This window comes from Sycon ciliatum, chromosome 5 (assembly GCF_964019385.1).
Source record: "Sycon ciliatum chromosome 5, ocSycCili1.1, whole genome shotgun sequence".
NCBI classification, from domain to species: domain Eukaryota; kingdom Metazoa; phylum Porifera; class Calcarea; order Leucosolenida; family Sycettidae; genus Sycon; species Sycon ciliatum.
Genome location: NC_088647.1, coordinates 16,851,287 through 16,867,164, shown reverse-complemented (window position 1 = coordinate 16,867,164; position 15,878 = coordinate 16,851,287). Strand labels below are relative to the sequence as shown.

Sequence of the window (15,878 nt, the reverse complement as noted above, 5' to 3'; positions counted from 1 at the left end):
AAACTTAGCCGTTCTACAGTACATTTGAACATGAACCTTAGTTATTAAAGGGTAACTTCGCCCTAAAGTGAAAACTTCACAACCTGAAGCAAAAAAATGCACTAACTCCAATAGTGGAGGTCCCAGGTTGATTGGAGCAGCCGTTCCCGAGTTATGACCGCTTGAAGTGTTCACCAAGTTTGGTGACATCATGGTGACTTCATTCACTTGTCCAGAATAGGCCAGATCTGTTACGTCAGAGAGATAGAATTTGTATGGGAGTAGCTGGGGAAATATAGCAGTGAAGACCATCACGAGAGAACGTTCTTAGAGAAAACACACCGTTCCAGTGAAGACGCGTGTGTATACAAATGCATGGACATACTGACTATGAATATTCAGGCGCGTCGCACCGACTTTGGAGGTGGGGTGGCCATGAAAGGGGGGGGGGGGGTCCGGGGCTCTCCCGCGGAATTTTTTTAAACTCCAGCCAATTGCAAGCATTTCCGGGCATTTGGTGCCATTTCAGTGTAACTACAAGTACAAGGGAAGACTTTTTGTGATTCTGCAACAAATGAAGAAGACGCTACGATCGGGGACAAGAATTCTTCATTACCCTCCCCCTGGAAAAAATTTCAAAAATTGAAGCCAATTGCAAGCTTTTCCAGGCAGTTGGTGCCATTTCAGGGTAACTGCAATGAAAGACTTTTTGATTCTGCAACAAACCGCGATCGGGGACAAGGATTCTTCTTCATTATTTGCCACGTTTGAGCTGAGCTGTGATCATCGCGTTTTGTTGCAGTGTGCTAAAAAAAACGGCCGAAAAGTGGGGTGGCCTCAGCCGCCCCAGCCTCCCCGGCTGTGACCTTTGATGTTGTACTATTCAATGAGATCATCTCAAATAGCAGTAAGTTATTTTTGCTCTCCATTGTCCCAAAGAAGTCGGATGTTCCATTCAAACTTTGGTATGGGACATGTGGCGCCCGACTGGTATCCCGACTGGAAAAAATCCGGCAAGAAGTTCACTGTTGTAGATGAACAAGAAAGAAATTGTTTATTTCCCATCTACCATAGTCATCTGGCAAGAACCTGTACATCACAAAAAGGTGAATGATCTGGGATGTGCTGTTTCCTCCGGGAATGGTCTCCAAACGGCTTCCCCACTGTTGTGTGTGTGTGTTTGGCTTGGCGATGTAGCTCTTCTGTTCTCTTGGGTGCTGCTCTCTCTCTCTCTGTTTCACTGATATACTCCTCCTGACACATGACACATGGCAACGAGTAGACAACATCCTTGGTCAATACAACCTGGCGCATGGGGAGACTAGGCATGTGGTCCTTGGACAAACCATAGAATGTTGCCATGCGTGACTTATGAGGCTAAAGCACGCAAGTGAGTGATGGCGGGTTTTCCTCCTGTTATATCTCCCGCTATACCTCCCAACGGTTTTAATTTTTTTACTGATTACCACAGAATCATAAGATGCTGCACAGCGGGAGCAGCGGCATATTGGATGGAAGTGGGGGTGGGGCAAAAGTAACTCCTTCGACCAAAGGTCTCGGATTCATCGTTACTCATGTGCGCCGATACATAGGAGAAAAGAACATGTGCATCCAAGAGGGAAGCACTGGCTTTGCAAACGATAATGGGGAGAATTTGAGATTGAGATAGGACATAACAATAGTAAAAGCAGTGCACCATGGAATTGGGAAGATGGAGAGAACTGCGGTCAGTATATTAGGCTGGTGTGTTGGCTGCGATGGAGAGATCATAACCTGTCTGTGGCCCACTCCCACTAGCTGCGCCGCAAGTCGTCCTTGACATTTTTCTTGAAGGTGTGCATGTCTCTGCGAGAATGGGTCAAGGTCTTCCACAGTGATATTGATTCTCTCATAATCGACTCTGTTGCAGAGCATCTCGACTGCTTCTTTATTCTCACATCGCTAACTGGCTGTGGTCATGATGGCAAATCCCTTGCTTTTATCCCAAGGCTTCACAGCAATGCTCCTGGTAATGATTCTGTTTTTTGACGAATGTCAAGTATCCTGCATACCTTGCCTTCCCAGTTAGGCCAGTGTGAAGACACACACTCCAACCCACATCTTCCGCCCAGCTGCATGGCTTGACACGTACTGTGAAAATACTGATTGATCAGAGTGTTGGCACCTCACTATCATGATAAGGTGTCATCAAAATGGATAATTTGGCTAACATTTTCCAAAAGAATTTCTTTAGGAAAGGCCCCTGGAGCAGACCCTCTTCTGTTTGCCCTATCAGCAAAGCCAGGCCATGCAACATGGCTTCGAATGGCCCTGGACAATTGCAATTTGTTCCTGTTGTGTCTGTATCCATGTCGAAGCTGGCGGTGCTGAAAAAGGAAATGGCTGAACTCCAAGAAGCTGCCCATCAGACGTAAGAGATCAGGAGGATTACTGAAATATTTAAGTTAGTTAATACTTGCTACACCAGTTGTGTGTGGGTATGTGCGGTGACCGGGTGGCATAGCCGGAAGGGTTTGGGTGGGGGTTTCCAGATGGGGTCCGGGGATGTCCCCCGGCGTGGGTCAAGGGGCGGAGCCCCTTGCGGGGGTGGGCGGGTGCAGAGCCCCCGTGCAAAGTTAAGGGAGTCTTCAAATTCCAAGCTCCTGACAGGCCCAATCTAGGACTTGACACTACAAGTTACTGCTGAAGTATTGTTGTATCGTGGTTCATTCACATCTAAGAAAGTTGTATGAAAAACGCAACATGAAAGAACTTTCACAATGACCACAGTTGTCCAGCAAATTAATGGCACGAAGCACTCGCGAAGTAACATAGTTTCACACCTCGCTCAAGTGCATATGCGTGCAGTGCAGCCTACATTTGTACGTCCGGTGACTGCACATGCATATGCAGCATGCACTCGGGAGAGTTTCACTGTAGAGTAGAACCCGGGTTAAAGGTCCACCTAACTCTGCGCGGACATAGCTGGACTCAGTTGGACAGGGATGGGCAAAAAGGTGTGCAAAACGACTTTTTGTGAGTAGATGGACCCCGGAAAAATGGTTTGGAGCGAAAAGAGTTACGGCTTCCTCGGAAACTGACGGGGCACCCCCCCCCCCCATCGGGCCGGAAATTAAATCCCGGTAGAAGGATCGCCCGCACAGTATACATGCCAAGTGCCCCCCCCCCCCCCCCGGGCTCCAAAGGATCACCCTCACAATGTACGTGCCATTAGCCCCCCCCCCCCCCCCCCGGGCTCCGATCCCTAATCCGGTGTGACCCTTAACCCGGGTTCTACTCTAGTTGTCAAAGGTATCGTCAGCGGCACTGCAACCCCGGAGGGGGTTTCCGGGCAACCTGGAAATACTGCCGGCTACGAGCCTGCTACGTGTGTGAATATGCATTTACACGTGTGTGCACAATTACATGTGTAAGAATGAGTGCTGTGTGTGTGTGTGTGTGTGTGTGTGTGTGTGTGTGTGTGTGTGTGTGTGTGTGTGCATGTATGTGTGCATGTATGTGTGTATGTGTGTATGTATGTATGTATGTATGTATGTATGTATGTATGTACCTGCATATAGCTGCCTGCGTGCATGTGTGTGTGCATTTGTCTGTGCATGCATGTGGAGTTGACAACTGTTCACCCTGGGCGAGGTCCTCATTTGTCAATTTCTTTCTGACTATTGGATTCATGCAGAATGATGCCGAAGGAACGAGGCAAGCCGCTTGAAGAAGAGATAAAGCGCCTTGAGGTATATTATTCTGATCACCGGTGCTTGCTGAAAGTTCGCACAAACGTTGCACAATGGTCACAGAATGCTTGTCACATGACACTGATTGACTGATTAGTCACAGTGTGCTTGCTTCTTACAGTTTGTTTCTAGCAGTTGAAGATGAACTCTATCCAGGGAATTGGCTTCCCTGCTGATGCGTAAATTCACTCTTACCAAATCTCGGGCGTTCCTTTCAAATATTCCAAACCGTATCATATTTTTGGCATTGGTTCCCTAGCTTTGTGACCTACAATACACTAGTAGTGCATGATCCAAATTTTCAACAGCATTGTGAAAGTTCTCCAACACATTAACTGGATGACTCCCAGAATGTTTTTGGAATTCCTGTATAATTATGAAGGTGCTTGGATGGAAGGAATTTCATTGTATGATATGAATGGTGCCTGTCAATGAATGGGCAACACTGTCACTGTAATCGCTTAGTTAGAAGCCGGTTTTGGATACAATCCCACCACCACTGCAAGCGCAGTTCGAGAAATAACGCCCCACTTGAACACAAGCCTTCTCATTCTGGAACCAATGTTGTTTAAAAAAAAGTTAATTGAAGCCCTACCCCAACCCGGCGTCTAATCCAGTGAGTATAGTAAATTGTTATTCATGTGTCCCGTTTCCAGCAGTAGTCTTGCAGAATGACATTGTACTCAAGTACTTCTTTGCCCCTACTCCCATGCACAGCTCGAGGAGAGACTTCCACTGTCAGATGAGGAGAGCAGGCGAAGGCGAGAAGAGAAACTTTTAAACGTTGCATTAGTGGTGAGTTTGTGACTCGGCGATGATTGGTTAACCTCTGCCCGTTGGCAAACAGATACCGGTGATATGTGAATGCGTTTGCGTCTTCAAATGATGATTGACTGAAGGGATACATATCCACCCCGGTAATTCGTACAAATCCCCCACCCCGGCGCAAGAATAGGCTCTCACCGAGGCGTATGTACTCAACATCACCAATAATTATATCAGGGGCGTGCTCGGCCCCCCAACTAGGGGGGTGCACGGGAGCCGAGGGGAGCCCCCCCCCCCCCCGGCAATTTTCTGCAATTTGCTTGCAACCTTTCTTGAATTTTAGAGCATATTTGCATACATTATAATTGCAATTACCCAGATTGAAAATTTTTGGGGGGTGCACGTGCCCCCCGTGCTCATCGCCGAGCACGCGCCTGTATATACTCGTTATTCAAACGGGAGAGAGTTGTGGTTGCTCGTGATAGTGCTCAATACACCAAGGTGCAGAGCCTAGTACACACACTTGAGAGGAATCAAAAGCGTTTCTGCTGTAACACTGAGTTTCACGGTTTTAACCGATCATCAGACAGCAACTTGACTACAATTTTCAGAAGATATGATTGATATAGGCTGCATGCTTGATAACCACCACGGATTCAAGACCAGAAAGTGTCCATCGCGGGTGGAAGACATGAACCAGTTCGAGGTTGATCTGTGGTCTATGGTAGAAACCGTGAAGTTCCGCAGAGTGAATGACGAACTCCAAAACAAACTGAGAGACAACCTGTCCAGGATCCGAGCCTCCAAGGACGTCCTCGTCTCAGCTGACAAGACCAGGAATGTGTATGAAGTCAGATTAGCCCAATATGAGAAACTATTGAATGACAATGTAACGAAGCACTACAAGCATGCCTCACGCCACGCCTGCAAAGCAATCAATAACAAAGCAAAGGAGATTCCGGAAGACCTCCATATTGCAGAGAGAGCTGAAATATTGGCGCAGAAGGATGCATATGTGAAGTTGAAAGATCACAAAGAAAATTTCCAGCAGAGCCTACCATGCCGACTGATAAACCCCTCCAAAAGCGAAATCGGAAGAGTCAGCAAAACGATACTATCGGGAATTGTCCGAGATGTAAGGGGAGCGTTGTCAATCAACTCCTGAAAGAATACAGCCGCAGAGATTGACTGGTTCCAAGCCATCGAGAGGAAGCCGGACTGTGCATTTGTCTGTTTCGATATTGTGGATAATTATCCGTCCATTTCGGAAGATCTTCTTTTGCGCGCTATCGAGTTTGCTGAACAGTACACCAGTATTAGCAAACAACACAAAGGCATCATCCTGCATTCGCGAAAGTCGCTATTTTTCAGTGGAGACGATACACTGTACTTGGATGAAGAAGAACGGAAGAGGACTATTCGACGTGACAATGAGATTTCGACGGTGCCGAAGTATGCGAGCTAGTTGGGACGTATGCGCTGTCCAAGATTGCACACGAAATCAACAGCAGGGACGTCGGACTGTACCGTGATGACGGTCTAGCAGTACTACGAGACGTGGCAGGCAGCAAAGCAGACCGAATGAGGAAGACAGTCTGCAAGATATTCAACAACCTCGGACTACGACTAACCATCGACACCGTGATGAAGGCTGTGAATGTTCTGGACGTGACGCTGAACCTAGCAGACGGAACATATCGCCCGTATAGAAAACCGAACGATACACCGGTCTATGTCCACAGCCAATCGAATCATCCACCAACAATCATCAAGCAAATACCGAAAGCTATTAGTAGGCGGCTAACCGATATTTCATCCAACCAAGACGCGTTCAGAGAAGCCGCACCGCTATAGAACAGCGCACTTAGGAACAGTGGATATACCGACGGACTAGAGTACATGGAAAAGAGAGACAAGGATTCAAGCAAGAAAAAGAAAAACAGACGGCGGAATATCATCTGGTATAACCCGCCCTTCAGCAAGACAGTAGCCACAAACATCGGACAGAGATTCCTGCAAATAATCGAAATACACTTCTCCGCCGGATCCAGACTACACAAGATCTTCAACCGGAATACTGTTAAAGTAAGCTATAGTTGTATGCCGAATATGTCCGCAATGGTCAAGTCACACAACAACTCAGTTAAACGGAAGAGTGGAAACAACGACAGACAGCCCAAGGAAAGACGATGCAACTGCAGAGACAAAATGCAGTGCCCGATGGACGGCAACTGCCAAATCAGCTCTATTGTGTACAAGGCAACCGTCCAAGTAACCGGAGGAGACAGACAGAAGGAGTATATTGGTCTTACACACAGCATTCAAGAAGAGACACGGCCACCATCTAACATCATTCAGACATGAAAGACATGAGAAGATCACGGAACTATCAAAGTGCGTCTGGAACCTGAAGCGTCAAAATGGCGAGTAGAGTCTTGGTTGGTCAGTTATCGCCCAGACTCCAGGTTACAGTAGCATAAACAAGCGCTGTCCTCTGTGCCTAAGAGAGAAGCTAGAGATCCTTCAGGGGACAAGCGTGTCAACATCAACAAACGATCGGAGCTAGTTAGCAAGTGCAGGCATGAAAATAAGTACTACCTCCCAAAATTCTCACCATCAGCCGTCACATACCTTTTTCACTACTCGCAGTCACAGGTGAGGTGCTGCTCATAATTACCCCATTTTTCTTCTTCTTGCCTCCCTCACAAGAACATGTGGTTGCATGAGCTTAGGCCTAAAGTGTATTCCTTTTTTGCACCTATTTTGCACCCCATCAACCAACTCACACAATCATTTTCATAATTACACCATCAGCCCGGATCAACCATTCACGGTATGATCCAAGCTTGCAGCCTACTAGTATACCGATCATATCTTCCGAAAATTGTAGTCAAGTTGCTGTCTGATGATCGGTTAAAACCGTGAAACTCAGAGTCAAAGCAAAAACGCTTTTGATTCCTCTCTAGTGTGTGTGTGTACTCGTTATTCATCTGCAGACCTTTGTCTTGACATAGAAGAGAGCAAACTGGGGCTTTGCTAAGCATGACTGGGTTAGGCTGACCACTGCGGCACTGGGCGGGATGCGGGCAGGCAACATACTGGTACCATGCTGTACATCTGCTTCACTGTCTGCTAACAGGCCGCACAGGAGTATGAACACAATCTGAAGTATGTGCGTCCTCAGTGCAGCATTACGCAGCACATCATCAACAAGCTCAATGAAGGTAATGCATGTACAGCCTTGCTAAGTGAAATCCCATTGAAAATGCCTATTCAGTGCCCTTAATACGCATCACCCTTTCCATCCTACATATGTACAATACATTGATGTGATAGCCGGAACTAGCCCTAGGCACCTGCTTTGCACTGAGGGGCATGTTCGACCTACTGCAACTCTAGTTATAATAATGGACTAGGTCACAGTGTTAATGTGGAGTGTATGGCGTTGACAGGTGCAACTATGCTACCACTAGATCACTACTGCATGCAGTGCTGGCCGTCCTGGCATTGAATCAGTGTTTTAGTGGAGTCCTTGCACTATGGCCCTCTCCGTTTCTTCTAGCCATCACCAGCTACGTGTCCATTACCCCCCCCCCCCATCTCTCTCTCTCTCTCTCTCTCTCTCTCTCTCTCTCTCTCTCGCTCTCGCTCTCTCTCTCTTTCCCTTTCTTGTGTTTCCTCTCATGGCAGTGAGTCGCTCGGATTATCAAACATCAGATCATGGCTCGGCCTTTGAGGATGTAAGTTGTCTAGCATAATTCACACACTAGCCTATCAACTACTCATTACTATAATTATTGCAGTAATATACACCAGCTCCTTTCAGATTCTGGCTGGTCTACTGGATACTAAATTGAATGGTCTTGATCGGAGAGAATGTTTTGCGAGATATTACGAATCAAATTCCCACCATTTTGTGCAATCACGAGTTGTTGTCAACGCAAGTGGCAACGTCTGGAATAGGAACAAGATGATCATGGGAGAGACTTGCAGGAGAGACTCACAGATGCGAAATAAACAAGCACAGTTCATCTGACGACACAAGCATGTGTTGCGGGAAAGTCGCGGCGGCGTTGGGCTCGGGACTTTCCTGTACAGTGTGTCCCTGTGCAGAGTCGCACAATCTGTGCACTGCTGGTTGGTGAATGGCTGCGACACGGTCGGTTTCTGTTCATAGCCACCGGTCTGCGGTGGGCAGCAGAGACTGGAAAGTTATCTTCCTTAAAATTAAGCCCAGGCAGAGTGCAACATATTCTCACAAGTAAATCCTAGCACCTAGCTGCCCGATATGGCTAATATTGTTTTGCCTCTACTGTTGTGTGATTAGAATGAGGAGATGCGTGGCCACCAGAAAGCACTGTTCAGTATGGACACATTCACCAGGGTAAGTGTGTTTGTGAGTTGAATGGTTTCTTTTCAAAGAGCTCACTGGTTCTATCTCTCACCTCAACATCCTTGTCCTTCAGATTGCCTCAATGATCAAGAGAACAGTGCAGTCTATCTAGCATGGCTGAGTATTAGCTGGTCTAATGTATTGCTTAGATGATCCTGAACATCTTGACGCTTTCTGGTATCCGGGACATATACACTTCACTATGCCTTGACAGCAGAAACGCTTTGATTCCTATGTGTGCATGTGTGTATATGTGTGCATGTGTGTATATGTGTGTGCATGTGTGTGCATGTGTGTGCATGTGTGTGCATGTGTGTGCATGTGTGTGCATGTGTGTGCATGTGTGTGTGTGTGTGTTCGGCATGTGTGTGTGTGTGTGTGTTAATTTGTGTGTGTACGTGTGTGTGTCTGTATGTGCACGTTACCATTACTCTTGTGTTACGGGCGGTCGTGTGGCTTGGACTGATCGACACTAGCTCATGGAGGAGAAGAACTATCATGATGCTGCTGTCCTAGCAACCGTACACTGTCCGGTAAGGAGCAATGCTGACAGGCACACTGACTCACTGTGCACATATGACATGAGTCAAAGAGCATTGTGATGATTGACCGTCCAGCTTACCTCACCCCAACTCCCTGCCCTCCTTGTCAACCCACTGGCAATTGAATTGGCCCTCCACCTCACCCATTCCCTGCTTTCCTTGCCAACCCACTGACGATTTACCATCTAGCCCTCCTCACTCCAACCCGTATCCTCCTTGTGAACCCACGCTACGCATAATTATTGTCTTGAGTGGATGCATATGCAAGGCTGGAAACAGAATGAGTTTAGCACCTCGTGCTTCGGTGTGCCCTTCTTCAGGAAGTCTTAAGGAACCACAGCACGCTGAATCAGTTCCAGAAAGCGGAAGCAAGCAAAACAGTGCCGTGAGTGATGTTTGATTTTCTCTAGTGCCCAACAAAATCACGCTGTCTGCCTCCAATCTGGCTATAACTTCACTAGGAGCCTTGCATGTAGACTTCATTATACACACAGTGCATGCAGCACACTGTTCAGCCAGTCAATGCACTGTTCATGTAGTAAAGCGGAGGTTGGGGGGGGGGGGGGTGATCTGATGATGAGTCATCTCCTGTGTTCTCGCTGTGCTTGGAAACCCATTGCAGTGAGCCATTTCTCTGCTACTGTGAAGCAATGGTGACTCTACCTGGCATAGCAATGGATGAGTCTGAAACCATGGAATGTGCTTTCTTCATGATGAGAAAAGGTAAAATTTACAAAATCACAAACACTACCCCATGTTGTACTATCTGCTGGGAGTGAGTCACACAGCAATACTATCAAGTGCAGTCTATACTAGTGAACGGTCTACTTTCCACAAGAACGTTCAGTAGCTTCTATTCTCCTGCTTGTCGCTGGCAAGTATTCGACTAGGGTGACATGCTAATCATGTTTTTTCAAACGATGTCCACTACATATACTCGTTTCCAAATTTACGTCACTGTGTGATTTACAGCAGGTCAGACCTCGCTATAACGACCCCCGCTATAACATAAACCTCACTATAACGTACAAATGTGAATGTCCCTGCCGAAACTGCATCACTTCTGTACAAAATTTCCTCGCTGTAACATAATCCGCTATAGCGTAATGTTCGCTATAACGCACTGTTTGCTGGGTCCCGGGCGCACGGAGACCTCAGCATAACGTAAAAACTCGTATAAAATGACTATGTACACGGCATGCATGCCTTCTTGAGACTGAGCCGTCCACCTCGGAAGCAGGGAGTAGTAAAATACCGGTATTTTACTACTCCCATTACTTTTTATAGGCTGTAATCTTGTCACATGTACAAGTACACGCACTACATGGCTCTTGTCACCCCTTTGCTGACAAGCCTGTACACATCTTTGCTAGTCATCATCATACTTGTATGTAAAACAGTACAGTTGTAATCAGTAAGTGAAGAGTGTCATTTTGACATACATATTGCATATTGGTGTGCCCAACTCACTATAACATAAACCTCGTTATAACATAATTTCTCCCATCCCCCAGAGATTACGTTATAGCGAGGTCTGACCTGTACTTCCAGTCTTTCTTCTGCATAGAACGTAGAGTAACAGGAGTTGTATATGCATAGAGGGTGAACTTTTGATTGATGCTAGTATTCCGGTGGTTATGCAACCAGTGGTAACCAGAGCACAGAGGAGAAATGCTAGTCACCAAATCACCAACATGGCAACCCGTATGTCTGCCATCAGACATCAGACATGTGTGTCCAAGCGGAAAGGGGGGGGGGGGTGGAGGGGTAGAGAGTAGAGAGTAGACTATTTTAATCAAATCTCTAGCTCTGTGAAGCTGATAGCAGTGGTACAAGCCGCTGCACAGTGGGAGTAGGTATGATGGAGGAATGGGTACCGAGGAAACATGCAACGTGTGTGCACGTGTCTTTGAATGTTCTTGTGGGTAACACTGGCGCATGTGTGAATGTGTGTTCCTGCCAATCCTTGTCTATATGCTATAGGCATGCTACGAGAAGTCGAGAAGTGGATGACGATGCGAAAGGTTTGTTTGATGATCACCACACTAGTTTTGTTGTTCCTTTTGTAATTTGGAAACCGTAGAAATCGGATGAAATGAGACAAGCAGACGAAGTCTGGGCTGGCGTATTGCAAAACCGAATTCCCAAGCAGGCATTGATCTCTGCAATCTGTTTCCGCGGTCTGAAACGTGCAGCTTACGCCATCTGCTGGACTCGGTGATCTCCTCCTGAAGTACGCCAAGCATTCCAACTCCACGTAAGTTGTGATTGAACCTTCCATGCAAGGCAGTATACCGTATATGGGTTTGAATGCTGTGCGCATGGTCTGTGTTTCCACTGTCGATGCACGCAAACTGCACAACAATGATGTATATTATAACAGAAACATACGGAAAGATAGACCAAATCTAGGAGAAACCCTAGAATTGGCTAGGAAACTCTTTGCCTGGGGTTGACAGGTATGATGCACACTCACACAACATACACATCACAGACTCAGCTATCACTATGGTGTGTGTTTGCGCAGCAGTTGAGCGTTCACAGCTGTGGACGGGGTGTGTCTCCGGGTGGGGTACATGTACTAGTACTTCTCAGTACCTCGCAATCAAAATCTCAATTGTCCGACAGTTTGTAATTCGTCTTGATTTCGGCGCTTTGCAAACTGCATAAATTGCGTGTAAAATGATCCGTGCGTAGTGCAGTACAGCCAAGAGTACATAAGTAACGGTAACCAACTGAGGTAATAATTGTACTCTTGGCTCTACTGGTGCAGTGTGCCACCCCTGTTTGGTTGGAAATGGTATATGCTAGCGGGAGGCATTCGTGGGGTATAGGCTCCAGAAAATGCTGACTATAACATTCTTATTGTGTTTTGTGGATGCTGATAGCGATGAGAAACGGCGTGCAGTACACTTGGCAGAAGCAGTGTACCTGCGTTGCGGTGGCTATGTACAGGTACGTGATACATCAACAGCAGTACAGTTCTCTGAAGTATCCCATCTTGATGAATGCTGTTGGTACCTTCTCCATTCCAGACGATGAACATTGTTACCAAACTTGCTCTCCCTCCCCCCCCCCCCCCCCCCCCCACACACACACACACATAATTCCGAAGTGACTTCAAGAAATGATGGGTACTACAGCACATCTGTACTATGCAAAATCCTCTGCCCTACATCCCTACTTCCTATCCCCTGGCCCACTTACTAGGCTTCCTGTCACCGCCACTGTGAACACTGTCTTGATTCTCTATACAGGCACTGTCGTGTATGGTGATGCAAGGACAGCTACAGCGCATGCTATCCATCGCTAGGCGGATGCCATCCATGGGAAGAGCTAGTAAGACAGTGTACATGTGTAGCGTACATGTGTCTACAAACCACCTTGAAACTCTCCTTGTTTAAACCCCAATCTGCGGTGTGGTTATACTTTGTACAGCATGCGCTTATAGCTAAGACACAACTTTTAGCCATCGTCAAGATGGTTTGGAAGGCAGTCGTCCTTTTTCTGGAATGCGTGGAAGGCACCTTCGCTCGTGCAAAACTTCTGCGACTTACGTGACAAATTTCAATTTTATCACAACGCTTTATTCTAATACTGGTATATTTATCTTGCCTGTCTCTCGTTTCAGATTTTGTGGAGGTTCTCCAGCGTCACCCCTCTGCCGATGTCGGCTTTGCACTGATGTCCGAATCCAGGTCGCCATGTCAACCAGCCCTGACAGCTGCCGAGGTAGGATACCTTAATTAAGAGTGGGAGGGGGGGGGGATATGTAGAGGCATGCCGCTCAATGCCTGATCATGATGATCAATTGAATATTCGATTCATTGTTCTGCAATTGTAACATGGATGGGGGCAAGACCGTAAAATTCTATGTCTCCACCATTTGGCCATTCTGAATGACTACCAGCACATTTATAGCGTATCCTTCATTATCTATTTTCCTTGTTGACGGTTTCAGCGAGTTGAATCAGTACATTCATACCACCACAGCAGTAGAAAGGCACTCGAGAATACTGTTCACATCCTAAGCAGAAACATGCCTGCGATACTTTCTCTATGTTGTTTGCTAGGTGTTGACCGGTCTGGCCGATGGCGGTAGTGCCTCAGCGACAATGACTGTTGCCTTGGTGAGATGAAGCCCTGTTGTTTAGAATATGCTCAGTTCGGTTGTCAATCGTGCATGCTCTATACTCCGCTTAACAACCCACTGCGATTCCGTCAAACTCCAGTCTTGGATAAAGCTTCGCGCAGCAGTTTTAACCATGCATGTAGTAAGCTTTGGAAGGTATAGTTTGTGCTTGGCCTTCGCACAACTTCACTGTGCAGCGGGTGGATTTCAGACTGTAGCATGACTGTACAACTTGCGAGGTTTGCATTCGCTACTAAGGTGAACAGGCATGGCGGTGGCTTGCAGATGCGAAGGCTAGTTTGTGTGTTTCTGAACATGCAAGCGATGCTGACGCGGATCCCACTTTCCAAGCGGTAAATATGCTATGTTCAACATCGCACTGCCTAAGTTCTGATCCGTGAACCACGCACACTGCACTGCTCATGGATATGTGCTGCACGTCTCTTCTGTCTCTGTGTAACAGAAACTCTTTGGACAAAGCCTGGATGGACTGGAAGCATACATGATTGAGGACAACAGGTAGGGTAACTCCTTCTGGCGTTCGCGGACATAACATATTATATTGTTGAGCTCTGTAAGAGGACCTTGCCCTGAATAGCAATAATGGATCATTATATAATCTACCCACCATTGGAATACAGAGTGATGTTCTGTGCGGCATGCATGCTATCCCAATCATTAGTAGAACTTCAGCTCGTGTGCTGCTTCATCACAACTCGGGGATGGAAAGCAATCTAATCTCACGACACCAGCTAGATTATAGATGATTTGCGTTGTATAATTTTGGCGTCACTATTGCTTGCGAATTGTACTTGATAACTAGGTTGATGGAAAAGCTCCTACCAACACATCTACACATGTAGCGTTCATTCGTTGATGCCATCCTCATAAGCTCTGTTGAACTGGTTGTGCTGCTTTCGGCAAGTGTTGTGTGGTCTCGTCCTGTGTGGGGAGCAAACCCTCTCCTGGTCTCGTCTTGTCGAAAGAAGAACCAATTACAGTGGAGATTGGATATAACGATCTTGGGTATAACGACAAATCGAGTTTAGAGACAACATTATGTTGCCCAAGTCGTTTAGCAAGTCCTTTCTGTACATTATAGATCGGGTATAACGACCTCGAAAATAACGACAGATCGAATTTACTGACACTTTTTTGGTGCCCGAAGACCTGAAAACGCATCGAATATAACGACTTTCCTCTTGTATCAGGCGGATTGGCATGCATGGGACATTATCTGTGTCGCTTGTACCTCTGGGTCACTCCACGCATGCTGGTAGCCGCTGTGCACATGGTGCAGCGTGTGGTGTAGTTGCTATGCATGATTATTGGCTTGAACTATGCATGCAAGACACATGCACATGCACATGCGCATCTAAAATCCATATGCATTATATTATGCACTTGCATATCTGCAATACATTTCTGTCATTTTGATATACATACCGCATACTAAAATGTGAAGATCGGGTTTAGTGACAGATCGCATATAGCGACATTTTGTTTTCTCCCGAAGGAGTGTCGTTGTATCCAATCTCCACTGTACCACTGCATGTGCCAGTGATGCTCAATGAAATCTGGTAATGTGATTAAACTGGTGCTGCGTGCTGTGCAGTCTGACGGGGCTGATTTCCTGCGGTTGGATTTCATTAATTCGGGAATGGCTCTATTCTGCTCTAAATGTAGGACGACCAAATCAGAATGGGCAAGAGTGGCGGACCTGTGTGGAAAGCTCCCTGGACTTGACGAGCTGGTAAATACTTTAGAAAATTCAAGTAGTATTCTGTTGTACACATGCTGGTGTTCTGACTATGCACAACTGAATCACGCGTGGCCAGTGTTTCACTGCTACTCGTACAGGTGTGGTCGTCGGGGTCTGGCCGACTTTTCTATATTGGAGGTTTCATGTGCACAGTCAAGTACAATTGACTAAACACAATAATGCAGAAGTCTACAATTGTATGATTTTTGTCAACAAGAGTACATACAATTACAACATAGTGCATCGTGCCACATGCACCGTCTCTTCTATATGAAGAAAATATGATCAGCTCAGTATTTTTCAAATGCTCATAAATTATCCTCTGCTTTGTTTCGTTGTTCTCACTGTGTGGTAGGTCGACAAAATCGGAACCTGCCTATCCCAAAAGTTCCCAGAACAGCAACTAGCAACAGAGTAGTTTTCTGAGATGTGTATATTATTATTGTACATTGCCAGCAAAATATTCTACAAATATCTGAATTTACATTTCACAGAACATTCATGTAAATTATAATTCAATATTCTTTTGATCTTGTGAGTTTATTGATTACACTTCCTCCTTGTAAGATCACAA

General features: G+C 46.3%; 1 protein-coding gene across 2 annotated transcripts in view; it reads left to right on the top strand.

The window, feature by feature from the left end:
* Window positions 1-15,870, top strand: part of LOC135817855 (uncharacterized) — a 36,725-nt gene extending 20,855 nt beyond the window's left edge. For both annotated transcript variants that reach the window (XM_065331130.1, XM_065331131.1), the window contains 18 exons: window positions 2,337-2,389; window positions 3,656-3,710; window positions 4,428-4,505; window positions 7,615-7,699; window positions 8,166-8,215; window positions 8,803-8,859; window positions 9,345-9,401; window positions 9,731-9,795; window positions 10,033-10,133; window positions 11,394-11,434; window positions 11,606-11,667; window positions 12,299-12,365; window positions 12,668-12,749; window positions 13,042-13,142; window positions 13,484-13,540; window positions 14,006-14,061; window positions 15,229-15,295; window positions 15,660-15,870. In XM_065331130.1, coding sequence (XP_065187202.1) covers window positions 2,337-2,389; window positions 3,656-3,710; window positions 4,428-4,505; window positions 7,615-7,699; window positions 8,166-8,215; window positions 8,803-8,859; window positions 9,345-9,401; window positions 9,731-9,795; window positions 10,033-10,133; window positions 11,394-11,434; window positions 11,606-11,667; window positions 12,299-12,365; window positions 12,668-12,749; window positions 13,042-13,142; window positions 13,484-13,540; window positions 14,006-14,061; window positions 15,229-15,295; window positions 15,660-15,722 — 1,197 coding nt within the window. In that variant the 3' untranslated portion in view covers window positions 15,723-15,870. The remainder of the gene's footprint in view (window positions 1-2,336; window positions 2,390-3,655; window positions 3,711-4,427; window positions 4,506-7,614; window positions 7,700-8,165; window positions 8,216-8,802; window positions 8,860-9,344; window positions 9,402-9,730; window positions 9,796-10,032; window positions 10,134-11,393; window positions 11,435-11,605; window positions 11,668-12,298; window positions 12,366-12,667; window positions 12,750-13,041; window positions 13,143-13,483; window positions 13,541-14,005; window positions 14,062-15,228; window positions 15,296-15,659) is intronic.
* The last annotated feature ends 8 nt before the right edge of the window (window positions 15,871-15,878 follow it).